The following is a 13887-nucleotide window of genomic DNA, read 5'->3' as shown; positions in this document are numbered from 1 at the left end:
CATGTAAATATAATGACGAGTAATACGCAAACTAAGAAACATTCATACGTTCAGGCCAGCCGGGAATTAGAAAATACCCATTTAGAAATATCCCACTTCCTAATTATTACCTTTTTAAAAGGAAGTGCTGCCATAAAGAGATGACGTGAAGCCTACTTTTCGTGGCTCTAAAACTTTCCCACTTTCCCAATTCATCAGGCGTTCAGGTGTAATCTCCAACTCTCAGGGTGGAACTTTCCCACTTCCCAATTGCTCATGAATGCACCATTAATTTATTCTTTTTAAAAAAATATTTTTTTTTTTTTTTTTTTACTTTATTGTGGTGAAAGCGCTTCTTTCGCATCATATAAATACCTTCATTTCGTTTTATTTCATATGCCCCTCCAGACCTCCAGTAAAACAGTTTCATGCTTTAACAGTCAAACCTTAAAACACGCGCTCGACTGGAGCCATTGTTTTACTGAACATGCAGCAATACTGAGCACAACCAGCAGGTGGAGCCGTGGTACTAAAACTACTGCTTCACTTATATTCTTTGTACAGCGGAAACAAATGCAGTTTTTTTTTTCATTTTGAACAAGATGCTGCTAATATTATATATATATATATATAAAAAAAGAAAAAGTTAGCAGTTTGACTCTTACTTAATTACTTGCAGATTGCAGTAGATGCAAAGCATACTGTACTGAGTAAATACAAAATTACAGAATACATAGAATAATAAATAGCCTACCATCAGCTGATTCTCATTACAAGTAATTGTCTACAATCATTCTTCATTACATTGTTTTTGCAGCACTATAATTGCACTTTTTAATAGCTTTATTTATCTTAGCTGGTCACAACTGTAACCACGGAGGTAAAAGTCTTTTCTGTTGAAGGGTAAGAGGAGCACCATGTGTTTGGAAATCGTTGTTGTCCTGTGAAAAGCTTGTATGTTCAGAACTTCTTCTTTTTTTTTTAGTGAGCTGCCCTGTTTCCGCTTTGTGACTGCACACTTTTCAGATGACACAGCAGGTTTGGTTTATTTTCTCTACCCATAGAGACTTTCTCACACAGTTAACCATGAAGCAATCAGATCTGAAGATACGACAAAAGGGGCCAAACCAATTGAGTCATTCATTGGCCTCATACATTGATCTGTCTTATATCATGTGTGAATATGTTAATGAGCTTCCCGGTTATAGATGATGCAGATATATCAATAACAAGCACAAAGGAGAAACCACTGCCCTGCAGCACATGTTCTGTCTCCCAGTCTTCATTGAAGGAATCCTTCATTCTTAATTGATCAAAACTAAAAATCCCTTTTTGTCACAATGCTCTCCACAGTGTCTGCTGCACAAACGGATGCCCCTCAGATTATTACTGCGGTCCCTTTTTCAGTCTTTTCTGTCACTCTCGCGGACGGCCTCAGCACCACCTGTGCTCGCTCCCACCACCACCGAGACCTCCCCTCCACCTGTGTCCGTCTCCTGCTTCCTCTCCTGCTTCCTCTCCATGTCCGCCTGCCCGGAGCTCTGCTGGTTCTGGTTCTGGTTCGGGTTGTTCTGGCTGCTCCACGACTTGCTCCGGCTGCGGCTGGCCTCCGGAGACGGCCTGTTCCCGCTGTTTCCAGAAACCTTCCCCTTGTAGCAAACCCCACAAACCAGACCGAAGAAGGCCCGTCTCATCTCACGGCTGGCCAGGGTGTAGATGACCGGGTTCATGGCCGAGTTAAGCACAGCCACCGCTATGAACCAGTCGGCCTTGTAGAGGATGGGGCAGCGCTGCTTGCACGCCACGTCCACCAGGAGCAGGACAAAGATTGGTGTCCAGCAGGCGATGAAGACCCCGACTACAATGATGACGGTGCGCAGCAGGGACATGGCATGCTCAGAGTTGCTGTGCTTGCTCACTTTTCGGCTGCTGGACTTCACCAAGATGTAGATGCGGGCGTAAAGGACCGACATGGCCAAGAGTAAAACCATGAAAACTGTGATACAGAAAGCGACATATTTCTTAGTGTAGAGAGGGAGGACGGTGGAGCAGTCAGGGAGGTTGTCCAGGCAGTTCCAGCCTAGAATGGGCAAAGCTCCAAGAGAGATGGCGATCAGCCAGCAGGTCCCGATGAGCAGAAATACTCTGTAGTTTTTGTTGGCATCATAAGGCCTCATTTTAATCATAGTCAGGTGTCTCTCTATAGCAATAGCCAGGAGACTGAAAATGGAGGCACCAAGTGCCACAAACATGCTGCCCTCTCTGACGAACCACAGGGCAGGTGACAGCTGCAGGGTCTTTTCTCCCGACAGCAGCAGGTTGACCAGGTAGGCGACTCCAGCCAGCATGTCGCAAAGCGCCAGGTTGCCGATGAAGTAGTACATGCGGTTGTGGAACCTTTGGTTCCTCCATATGGCCACCAGAACGGTGAGGTTCTCCAGGACGATGAAGCTGCAGATGATGAGGAACACGATGGTTTTGGTGTCCACGGTGCCGGGGCTCGTGCCCCCGCTCGGCCGGTGGTCCAGCTTCCCCGTGTAGTTGTAGTGGCGGTATATCTGAGGGTTGATCATCTTCAAAACGCCGGCCGCTGACACTGGATGTCAGACTTGAGCTGGGAGTCCAGTGTCCACTGTGTTCAACTGCAGCAGGAGAGATGGGTGTTATTGCAGAAAGCTGCCAGATTATAGGTCATGATGTTGCTATTATTTTCTCATAATATTTTCCCTGATTGTTTGTAACCGTTTCTATGGGAAAAGGAGGTCATTGAGTCTCGCAAATACCTGTAAAAACTTTTGAAAATAGAGTCAGCATCTTAAAATAAACTGTGATGTTTGTTTACATAAGAGTCTTAAAAAAAAAAAAGAAAACTACGGAGAAGCTCCTTTCAATACATTAATCATATTTTCCTTTGCTTTTTAAACATGAAATTAAGTCTTTTTTTGTTGTCACAATCATAAACTATAGCTTACACATGATCTGATGACACCCGGAGGTTTTAATTTGCCAGTTTGAGTCGTTTCAAGCAGTTTACGCACAACTCACCGCTGGACGCTCGCAGTTCGCGTTTAGATGAAAGTTAAACTGAAGGACGAACATTTCACCGCTGACCTGTCGATTCTCCGTATTTTCCTAGATTTAAACTTGAAGTCGTCCCGCATCGCTCCGCTGAAGACGGCAGCTCCTCATCTTTCGCTGATTGTCTGATCTGAAGCTCCGGAGTTGTCGACGGTTGTCTGGAAGTCAGACCCCTCCCTCTCCCCTCCCTCCGCCGGACAGGGGGAGCGCAGAGGCGGCCGAGGGGTCCGTTCAAAGCCTGGAGGTATGTGGATAAACTCAACGTGCTTAACATATGTTTCACTTATTCATTCTCACAGTTTGCTCCCACAAATAGTCAGCATTTTTTCCTCTTTAAAAAAAAAAACCAAAACTAAAACATAGTTACATAAAATGTTTAACAGGGCAGTTAATTAAATGTGTATCTTCAGGTTGCAAACAGACTTTGCTGAATTGACAGCCAGCATTTGTTATTACTGTTAAGTTTTAGCTTTTTTTTTTTAAAAACTCCTTCATAAGTCAGAAATTAGTTAATGAAAATAATGTTAGTAAACATATCTGCCCAATGAAGCTGATTGTGATTTTGATTCTGAAGAAGTTTTTTTTTTAGTAAACAAATGTAAATAATTAAAAATAGCTTGGCAGAAAGCTATTGGCTAGATTGCATTATTCCTTGCTCACTAGAGAAGTTCAGTGGTGGAAGAAGTATTCAGATCCTCAAGAGAAGTATCATCTGCAAAATGTACTTAAGAAAGTATACACAATGCAATAAATGCCCCCACTCAGTGTTTTACTGTTATGTGTTGGGTTTTAGTGCTTTAGTTAAGGATGTGCTTATTTTAATTACTTTATGTACCACTTTAATCTAATGTAATGCATCATATTCGATAAGATCATCAGATATTTGTATTGTTTCTGTTCTGTAAGAACCACGTATCTCTATGAAAATCAACAAGCTGTTATTCCGAGCAAATCCAAGAGGGATTGAAGTTTATTTATCTTAAATAGTTGGAGATTTTTCTCAACCCATAAAGGAACATCTAATCTGAAAAACTGTAACGTAACTAGTAACTAAAGATAAATGTAGTGCAAGACAAAGTACACGCATACAGTATGCTGTAAGAGTTTAAGCTGAGATGACTGCAGCCCATCCTTTGTTCTGGTCCTTCTGTTGTGACCTCATATCCAGGAAGGATGGGCAGGGCTGGCAGCGAGGAGGCAGAGGCAGGGAGACAGATGATGACTCTTTAAAATAGATGTGACAAAGTGGAATCTCCACTCTGAGGAGATTTAAAGACTTCTCCGGCTTAAAACTAAACACAAAATGACCCAACTGAGACTGAAACAATAAACTTTATTTTCAAACAAAATCCAGGGTTTGAGCCCAGAATAACTGAGTCACACACTCAAATGCTAAGAATCTTATTGCGTTTCTTTATATGGTGCCACACATTTAGCTGCTTGCAATTTTCCCCGAAGAAGCACATACTGTGCTGTGTCACAGACCAAATCATTAAATAATAGATATCTTCCAATGTCTGGCTATTAACCCAGAGGAATGTCTTGTGTGGTTGAATAAACAGCTATGGTCTGGCATGGCTCCATTAGCATTGTTACGGTCACAATTCTCAGTAGTTTCCTGCAGATCGCACTGTGCCAGCAAGCAATGGGAAAATTTCAGGGAAAAAGCCAAATAGTTACTCTGGACCCGCAGCAAATCTGGGACCAATCACAGAGTGGGGCTACGTAAAGGCAGCTGGATTAACAGAGTGGGAACATGGTTGGAAAATCCTTGGGTTTTTCAGCAAACTGCAGTGATGTGGGGCTCGCATCTGCATTTACATAAACTTTGGGCCAAATATGAAACCATCAGCAACCCCGTAATATGTGGTTGGAGTGAGCATATGTCTGCGTGTATTCATAGACTACTGAAGAGGAGCATGGGTGGAGGGTTTTCACTTTTGCAGGACCACCCTCACTAAAGTGTAACTTTGCAGACAGTCACTTCTTTGGTTTGAGCGAAGCTGAATTTTCCTTTCATCCTCGTCAGCAGGACAGTAATTAAAGTCCTGTGAAGCTGTCATTTTTTTCAGCATCACATGTTGTAAGACTCCCCTAAATCATCAATGCACCATATGTGTGATTTCCTGCTATTATATTGCTATATTATTTAAGTATAACCTACATGCTGCAACCCCTCATTTGAAAGTACTGTACAATATAACCTTCCTTCCCACAGAGTAACCGACCTTACAGATGGTAAAACCATTCCTCAGGGAAAGTTTCCACTGCTGAGCTCCAGGCCGCCCTGAACATTTTACAGTATACAGCTTTTCTGTGATATTGTTAGCGGTTAGTATTCACATCCTTTAGAAAAGTAAACGTAGCCGTACCACACTGCTGAGCTACTCCGGCTAAAAGTACAGACGTATCATCAGTATGTTGTGCTTATGAATTAAAATAAAATTTGTAATTAAGCAGCAGAATTTCCCCCCATTAGGTCTAATATTATATATTAGGTGATTAAATTAATATTTGTTATATATTTACATATAAGCATCAGTTTCAATGTTGCAGCTGGTCAAAGTGGAGCTATAAATAGTACTGCTTTATATACATTTTGGTATTTTAAGTTAACAAAGCATGGATCATATTTTTCAACAGTGTTCATACAGAATGTTTTCTATCATTAATCTTAAAATTACGTCAAGTAAATGTAATATTACCATCTGAAATGTATTGCAGTATAATATACCTTTGAAATAATTCAATTCAATTCAATTGAAGAGACGCAGAAGTCTGTATGGATTCTTTTAAATAGCTTTGTACAGTATCAAGTTGCTGTCAGTCGATAAAGAGCATTGAACTACTCTTGACTCGGGCAGAAACATATCAAGGTATTTATTATTAATCATAAGGCAATATAAAAGCAAAGCCCATTTAGAAATGCCTGTTTGTATGAAATATTCCAAGGCCATTCATAATTGATCACAATGCAGTTTGTGTGACTGGTAATCTAATGGCCTCTCATGCAAAGCAGAGAAGTAATGGTTAAATGAAAATGGCCGGATAGAATGAAGATAAGGGCGCTGTGCTTTAGTGCTGTAGGCTTATTGCAAAAATCTATCTGGCCGGCATCCCTGCAGCCATTAGTTTGCCAGGGTTTGCCTTGTTCAGGCTCTCAACCCTTCATTACAGCGCAGGAGCTGGGGTCAGGTCCGTGGGCAGTGGGCACATCCATCTGCAATTACATGAAAACGCTGCCTTTAATTTCACCCTCGCCATTTTAAGGCAAAAACACACCCCATGAGTCTGGGCTACAAATCTAAGGCGGGCAGTCCCCTCCTGCCCTGTGGCTTTGCGGTGGCAGTATTTCTAGGCATGGCGGTCTCTTGCATGCAGCTCCACAGAGCAAGGCCTCGGAGATGCTTCTGGGGCATAATTTCAGCTGTGGCACAGTTTAGTCTAGAATCTGCCAACTTGAGGAGGCCACACAAACAGAAATAGGTCTTAGGTTCTGTCATTTCCTTTGTCTGCCGGGATACTTAGTGCTCATACCTGTTGGCTCTTTTACTGTTAAGTGCAGGGCTTTTCATTTTCCATTTCATGTGTTTCCAGCCGAAAGATTAATCAGATGGATTTTTGAGATTCTGCCAATGGCTCTGACATCAGTAATACTGCAGTGGCTCCTCAACAGATTATCGAGTGTCAAGCTGGCTGACATTACCATACGAACATACATTTAATGGACTGTTTTCACTTAACACTGAACATGAAAAGAAACCCAGGAGCCACAGTTTTTCTGTTGCAGGCTCACTTTGACGGCTTCCGTGATAATTGCATGGTTCCCAGCCAAGGTTAACGCCTGCTCTGCCCACCTCCACGTACACGCACAAGGCAACGAAATATCACAAATACAGTTTAATGGAAAATGATCCAGTGCAACAGCACCCAAAAATCATTTCAAGCCATAATGTGTGGATCTTTTTCACCCCTGGCTAATAACGTACCCTTTAGATATATTTGATGCATAGAAGTGTTCAATATTAAATAAACCAAAAAAGACATTATAAGACGTGTAATCTAATAGCATACTAAATCATTTGAAATATTAAAATAGTGGTTTGTTTTAGTTTGGTACAGTCAACAGTACGTGCTGCTTTCAGCCCCTCAGTGTCTCTAACTTTATGTTTAGTGAAAGAAAATTCCTTTTGTCGCATAATAATGTTATCCTGAGTTAAAAGGACTTACAATGAAGTAGTCATTCTCCGTGAACATGTTCTGTTGTGTAACACGTATGAAATCTCTGTGTTGGGTGACAAATATACTTCTGTTTTTTTTTTTTAAAGATAACGGAAATTTAGTGGTCACATGTTTCATATAAACTCAGATCTATACTGAGATTTGTTTCTGCAAATTTGTTTAGCCTTCACGCTGTAAATGCAGCACATGGTTTTTATTTTACCACTGTCATCACCTTTATATTGAGACTTTGTTTTATCCGTGAGAAATTGTCAGTCAGGCTGCTAATCCTCATCTGCATTAGGTAGCGAGCAGAGCTGTTTCCTTTCCTTTTTGTTGATGGCATCGGCCTCCCAGACAGTTAATGTGAGTGTACAGCAAGAGTCCATTCATCACAAGGTTGAGCAGTGCTTTTCTCTCAGGTCCATTAAACCTACAGTACTCAGAGCATGTTGTATTGATGTCCAGCAGTCATTGCTCATTGCCAGACTTACTGCTGAATGGAGGGCTATTACATTTTTGTTAACCAGAGAGGAATTTGGCGTCTTTCGACTACTGGGTTGATTTCATATGGAGCCACTAATAATGCACTGGAACGTGCATTATCTTTATTATTTACAGCTCTCTCCTTTACAACTTGTTCTTATTACATCACCCCGTTTAGAGAGTGAAATCCAAAGCAACAAATGGATAAGTATATCTGTCAACTTAAATACCTTTTAAACAAAACCGACACCAGAACTTTTACTTTAAAATCTTGTACAGTCTGTTTTTGATACAGATAAAAACATGTTTTACTGCGGATACCTTAAAAAAACCAGTTTCTCTGTATTAATACATCCAACGCCCTGTAGCAGAACTCACTAACCACATACTTATTTTAGACTCAGCTGAGAGAAGTCAACCGGTAACACAGGTCTTCTCCTTTTTTTTTTTTTGCTATATTGTTGGTCTGTGTGAAAAGGAACACTAATACTAATGGCCGATCTAAATGGGTCAAAATTTAAACTGATTTTACTGCAGTTAATTTAACATTTTAATCGACTAAAAAGTTTGTTTTCTGTTTGTTTAATCCCTACAGTGTAACCACAGGACAAAATAATCTGAAGTAGCTTCATAAAAGTAGGCTAATAATCAGACAATATACACTTAAACTGAAATAAAAAGGTCTAAACAGTTCCACATTTTCACCTTTTAAATCATTAAGGACCTCTGAAAGCGTCCAAAACCAACACCCAGAGTTCAGCTCTCACTGCTGGTAAGGTAATACTGAAGAACCACATGGAGTTGTTTACTTGGCTTCAAATGCATTTCTAATCAATATTTCTGTCAGCTGTATTCTTTATTTATATTAATTTCTCATAAGCTAAGTGCATTAACCTTAAGAACATATTTAAAACCAGTTATGTCTGAAATGTAGCAGTGAAAGCCTCAGTTAGCATCTACATATTGCTTTTCTGCACAAGGTAAACAACATTAGTTCTATATAATAAGATTATGTTGTATTGGATCAATGTTCTGGATCTCCATTTGGATCCACCAGACACCACGGCCTGCTAGGTGTTGCTGTACAATATTATACAGTATGTTTATTGACAATTTCTGTGACTGTGTTCACAACTCGTACTGCCAAACCCCAAATAAAACCATTTCTCATCTGAACTCAAACATATAAACCGGTATGATTCAGGCTGATTATTTTCTAGGGAGATTAGCTATGTGTTGCTTCCTGCCTGTGGGATCAATTAAACTGCTCTTTAGCTCGCTATAAAAGTTGCTAAGATGCATAGTAAGTGTACGGGACTCCATTATAGTTTGTCCAATAAAACGTAGGTGTACATTATAGTACAAAATCCTGCTGTGCATACAGTTGATGGATGTATGACATCATGCCCGAACATGTATCTCAAATATCCTCAGGCTTTTAAGCAGACACACAGTGGGCTTGAAAGATGCTGACAACAAGTACAACACAAGGAAGAAACTCCTGCGTTATGCTACTACTATGATGATTAATAACTTTGACAGCACCCACCTACATCTTCACCCATAATTACTTATTACTTTAAGCCTCGATATCATTTAAAATGGATGACTTAGTGTGTCAACATTTACTCTCCACACAACTGTCATGAACAGGAAGCTATAGAGAGAAAAAAACAAAACTTTGTGTACCAAGCTGTTAACAGTTTTCGTCTGCTGTAAAGTTGAGCATTTCAACATGGGACAGACTTGCTTTTAAGAGCCGGCCTCAAGTGGCCATTCAAAGAACTGCAGTTGTTGGCTGTTTGGCTTAATTCTTTTGGCCCAAGAGTTTGGTGCTTAGAAATATTTGTGTGTGTGTGCATGTGTGTCTGAGGAGGATCAAAATGTTCTGTTCTTTGAAAGAACTGTTTCTTTGAAAGAAGAACAGAACATTAGGCCCACTTCCCTGAAGCGAACAATACCTCACACAGTATTGTCAGAGAAAATGGCTCCATCACTTCATTGTTAAATGTAGATATGAATCACCCATAAAAGTAGAATCACTCCTCATGGAGACACTCGCATTGTGTTCCTGTTCTGTGGGCTTTGTCATGATTCAAAGTAGTGTGATAACTCAGGATTCCCTCTTACTGGTAACTAACTACTGCTCTGTACAGTAAAGTATCCTGTATAGTATAGTGTACACACACACACACACACACACACACACACACACACACACACACACACACACACACACACACACACACACATTTTAGTTCTGTCTGGCGTTGCCGACTGCAGAAGTGCCGTCTCGGAGTCAAAGTGATTGTCTGGTGCCGATGAACAAGAGTCTGAGAGTCCAGCTGACAAAACTGTCTGCAGCTCAGAAACATACAGAACGAGCAACGAGTTGGATCTGTTAAGAGAGAAAAGTGTGTTACAGTTCAGCATAATCTGTAATGTTTATTCATTAAATCAAAGACCTTGCTGTGACCTCATAATCAAAGGAACTTCACCTGTTACTGCAAGATAAATAAAGTGTATAAAATAAAAAAAGAGGCTCCGAATTTAATTGCATGCAATTATAATCTTAAATCTATCAATTTCTGTTGATTAATGCCAGTTTTTAAACAATTTAGCGAATTCACTTTTCCCATCAGTGTTTTAATACTTGTTATATGTCGAAACATGTTTGGTTTGTTTTCAAGTTACAACAGGAGATATGTTGTTGAAACTCACGCTGCCCATTTCTTAAAATATTAACCAACTTCCCTAACGATGTCAAACAAGATAAAAACAGAGAACCTCGTCAGAGTGAGACAGCTTTCATGAGCGTCCAGTGGAATTTATTTCACAAGAACTATGATGGACTGATTTTTTTCAACACTGTTTACTTTGTACATGCCACTGGCCTCGTATTGTGAATTAAATTTGTAAATGTCATACTTTTTTTTATATAAATAAATAATACATAAATAAATAATAAATATAAAAATATTTCTTCACACTATTAAGAGAAAAAGTGTATGTATCAAGACTGTCAAGTTACAGGTCAGTTTTCTAACGCTAATCTGAAATTGTAAAAAAAGAGGTATTTATGGCTAGCATTGTAAAATCTGCCCTCACTGATGAGAGGAATTAATTATTTTAATCCACACTGAGAGGTTTAAAAAGTTTCCCCTTTTTTTCCAAATACATTATTTAAATAACAATAATAACACTGTGCTAAAGTCTTCTATCGGGACCAAAATATTTGAAGTGTTCAGTAAATCTGGTTCTTCTCACATGGACAAGCTACTTTCTACTGATGTCGTACATATTGTTCCTTGTTCTTGAGGAAAAAAAAAAAACCTGTTGCTTTTTCAAGGTTCTTTGTTTTGAAGGTGTTTCCTCTCAGAAACCCCACAGACAACATCAGACCACGCTGCTTCCAGCAGTCTCTCTGGTCCAACTTGTAGCTGCTATTGTGTTGCTGCATTGTCACACTGTTTCCTCAAAGGATGTCCCATTTAGAAATGCTTCGTGTGTGTGTGTGTGTGTGTGTGTGTGTGTGTGTGTGTGTGTGCGCACAGCATCAGAGTGATGACTTGGTAAGAGCAGGGCGAGGAACCCAGAGCGGACTGCAGGTTAACGGGTCAGGAGGTCAAACCTCGGGAGGTTCGGGGCTTCAGGAAGCCGCGGTGACACACACAGACACACAGTTTACACTTTGTTTTGTGGGTGTGAATTTTCCACCGCTGCCCATCAGCAGCTACAACAGTAACATGCTGTTCACACACCGATGCTTCACTATTATTAGATATGACATCATCTAATTACTTTTTCATTAATCTCAATTCCATTGTGTATATTCTGTACTTTTACCAAACAGGAATTGTCATCCAGGACTTCAGTATTTTTACTTTGATGTATTTGGACTTTTACTTGTTAAAGGATATGAATACTTCTTCCACCACTATATAGGTCAGAGTGATTGATTAGGCTGTAGCATATGTGCTTTTCTTATTATAAAAAGTCTAAATATTTTATTTAAAATGATCTGTCTGTTATTTATCCCCACGGGTTAAATCTCCAACATCCTCGTTCAATGTGAAGCTATATAGTCAAGAATTGAATTTTGAACATCTTGGTTTCCCTAAAATTATTCGTCATTATTTTCAATTGATTATTTTGTTATTTAAAGGAACATCTGGCTACATCTGATTAAAACTAATACAGTCCTGCACTAAATCCTGCGTTCATGTCCGTTATGATTTTTTGTTTTATAGCCTTAAGTGTAGTTCACTCCCATCCCACCTTTGTTTTAGTTTTCTCCCCTGCTCGAGGCTTAAAGTAACAAGTAATTATGGGTGAAGATGTAGGTGGGTGCTGTCACAGTTATTAATCATCATAGTAGTAGCATAATGCAGGAGTTTCTTTCTTGTGTTGTACTTGTTGTCAGCATCTATCAAGCCCACTGTGTGTCTGCTTGATAAATGTGCCTGAGGATATTTGAGATACATATTCGGGCATGATGTCATACATCCATCAACTGTATGCACAGCAGGATTTTGTACTATAATGTACACCTACGTTTTATTGGACAAACTATAATGGTGCACTATATATTCAACAGCTGGCTGCTGGCCTCGGCTCTCTCTTCTGATTGGTGCTGGGCAGGTTAATGCACAGTTTATCAGAGCTTTCTTTTTTTAAACAGCTGCCTGCTGAGAACAGTAAGAGAGTGAACTAGAACAGTGAAGTTTCAGGCTTCAAAGACCAAACAATAGGAGTAGGAAGGTTGAGGAACAACGCAGGTGTTATTAATAGCATAATCAATGACCCTGTTTTGTTCAGGTGTCCCACTCCTGCTGTGATGGCGAGCCAGCATGAACAATACCAGGACCCTGAAATCAGGCCAGCTAAATAAAATGCAGCCATCATTGATTTGTATTATTTACACCTGTGCTGTTTCCACTGCGGCATTTCAAAATACCTGTGAAGTAGCACGTGTGAAGAAAGGTGCTAAAAAGCTCAGTTCAACTGTTGGGTCACATTTATAGGACCGCACTCACATTACAGGCACCTGACCCATTGTTAAAATGAGAATATTGATCGAAGCAGCTTTGAGGATGTTTACTTTCATAGTACTGTTATATCCAGCTGCCACATACTTTATTTTTCTAGATCAAACCTTCTTTTCTTCAGAGTCACTGAAAATATTTAGCAAAACTCAGCCAAATGAGAATCGAACTTGTCTCCGAAGCTTTCAGGTTTTCCTTTTTTGTTTTTGTGTTTTAAATAAGCCTTACTCATTTGAACTCACTCTATATTCAAATTATACAAATGTGTTGACATTCAATAGATAAAGAACAGAAACTTGAGATAGGACACAAGATAACGGTGCTGAAAGTACAGTAACACGTGACATGAAGGAAATCAGACTTTTTTAAAATAAAATATCTTCATCTGCCAAAAGTCAGCGTCTCAGAACTTTTTATATCATCCTGTCAGTCATTCCCTTAATCATCTTTAGCATGTTTAAAATAACTTAACAAACTTCATTTTGGGCAGGAAGCTGATGACATCTCACCCCTGCCATACTTATAAGAAACTAGAGCTCATATTTTACCAGAAGCTATGTGCGTCCTCTGACATTTCATGAATCATCAGCTCGATAGGATCACAGTTTATCACAGCAATCATTCATCACCTCCAAGAACCCTGCAAATATATAAAACCATCTGAAAGCAGCTGCTGCTGACCATCTCTGTCCCACATGAAATAATGTGGTTTGTGCTATGTGCTCCACAAAAAGCATCGACCACATCTCTTTATTTCACGTTTTCAATTTAACTTTTTATTCTTTTGCCATAATTTTATAAAGAAAAGTGAGCAACACTCCTCTGCAAAATGTTGTTCATTGATATAATGCTCCTTATGAATAGGTTATTAATTACTACCTCTGTAATTACTTCCACAAGCCCGTTGTCTTCCACTGTGAAGGTCTGAGGACCTTTAGCGCCCTCTGGTGGGCTGAAGCTGTATTAGGATTGAAGGGATATTTCAAACAGCCAATGAGATTTTATTTCCTTAATGAGCTACAGTCATTTCAAATATCAAAACCAACTCAGGATCAGTAGTTTTAAAGAGTTAATATTA

The 13887-nt window shown here is 39.7% G+C and overlaps 1 protein-coding gene across 1 annotated transcript; it reads right to left on the bottom strand.

Moving 5' to 3' along the window:
• Window positions 1-292: 292 nt before the first annotated feature.
• LOC138211292 (sphingosine 1-phosphate receptor 3) lies at window positions 293-3168 on the bottom strand. The gene is made up of 2 exons (XM_069171065.1): window positions 3025-3168; window positions 293-2621 (listed from the first exon to the last, which is right to left on the bottom strand). The coding sequence occupies exon 2, from the start codon at window positions 2550-2552 to the stop codon at window positions 1383-1385; it is 1170 nt and encodes a 389-aa protein (XP_069027166.1). The 5' UTR covers window positions 2553-2621; window positions 3025-3168; the 3' UTR covers window positions 293-1382.
• Between the last annotated feature and the right edge of the window lie 10719 nt (window positions 3169-13887).

The sequence above is a fragment of the Embiotoca jacksoni genome, unplaced genomic scaffold (genome assembly GCF_022577435.1).
Source record: "Embiotoca jacksoni isolate LCO1_2020_lvr unplaced genomic scaffold, fEmbJac1.0.p SCAF_10, whole genome shotgun sequence".
NCBI classification, from domain to species: domain Eukaryota; kingdom Metazoa; phylum Chordata; class Actinopteri; family Embiotocidae; genus Embiotoca; species Embiotoca jacksoni.
Note: the sequence above shows the minus strand (reverse complement) of the source record. Positions and strands in the feature narration are given on the sequence as shown.

Bases quoted from the DNA above. Each gene is read 5' to 3' on its own strand.
- LOC138211292 (XM_069171065.1), bottom strand. From the start codon at position 2,552: ATGATCAACCCTCAGATATACCGCCACTACAACTACACGGGGAAGCTG.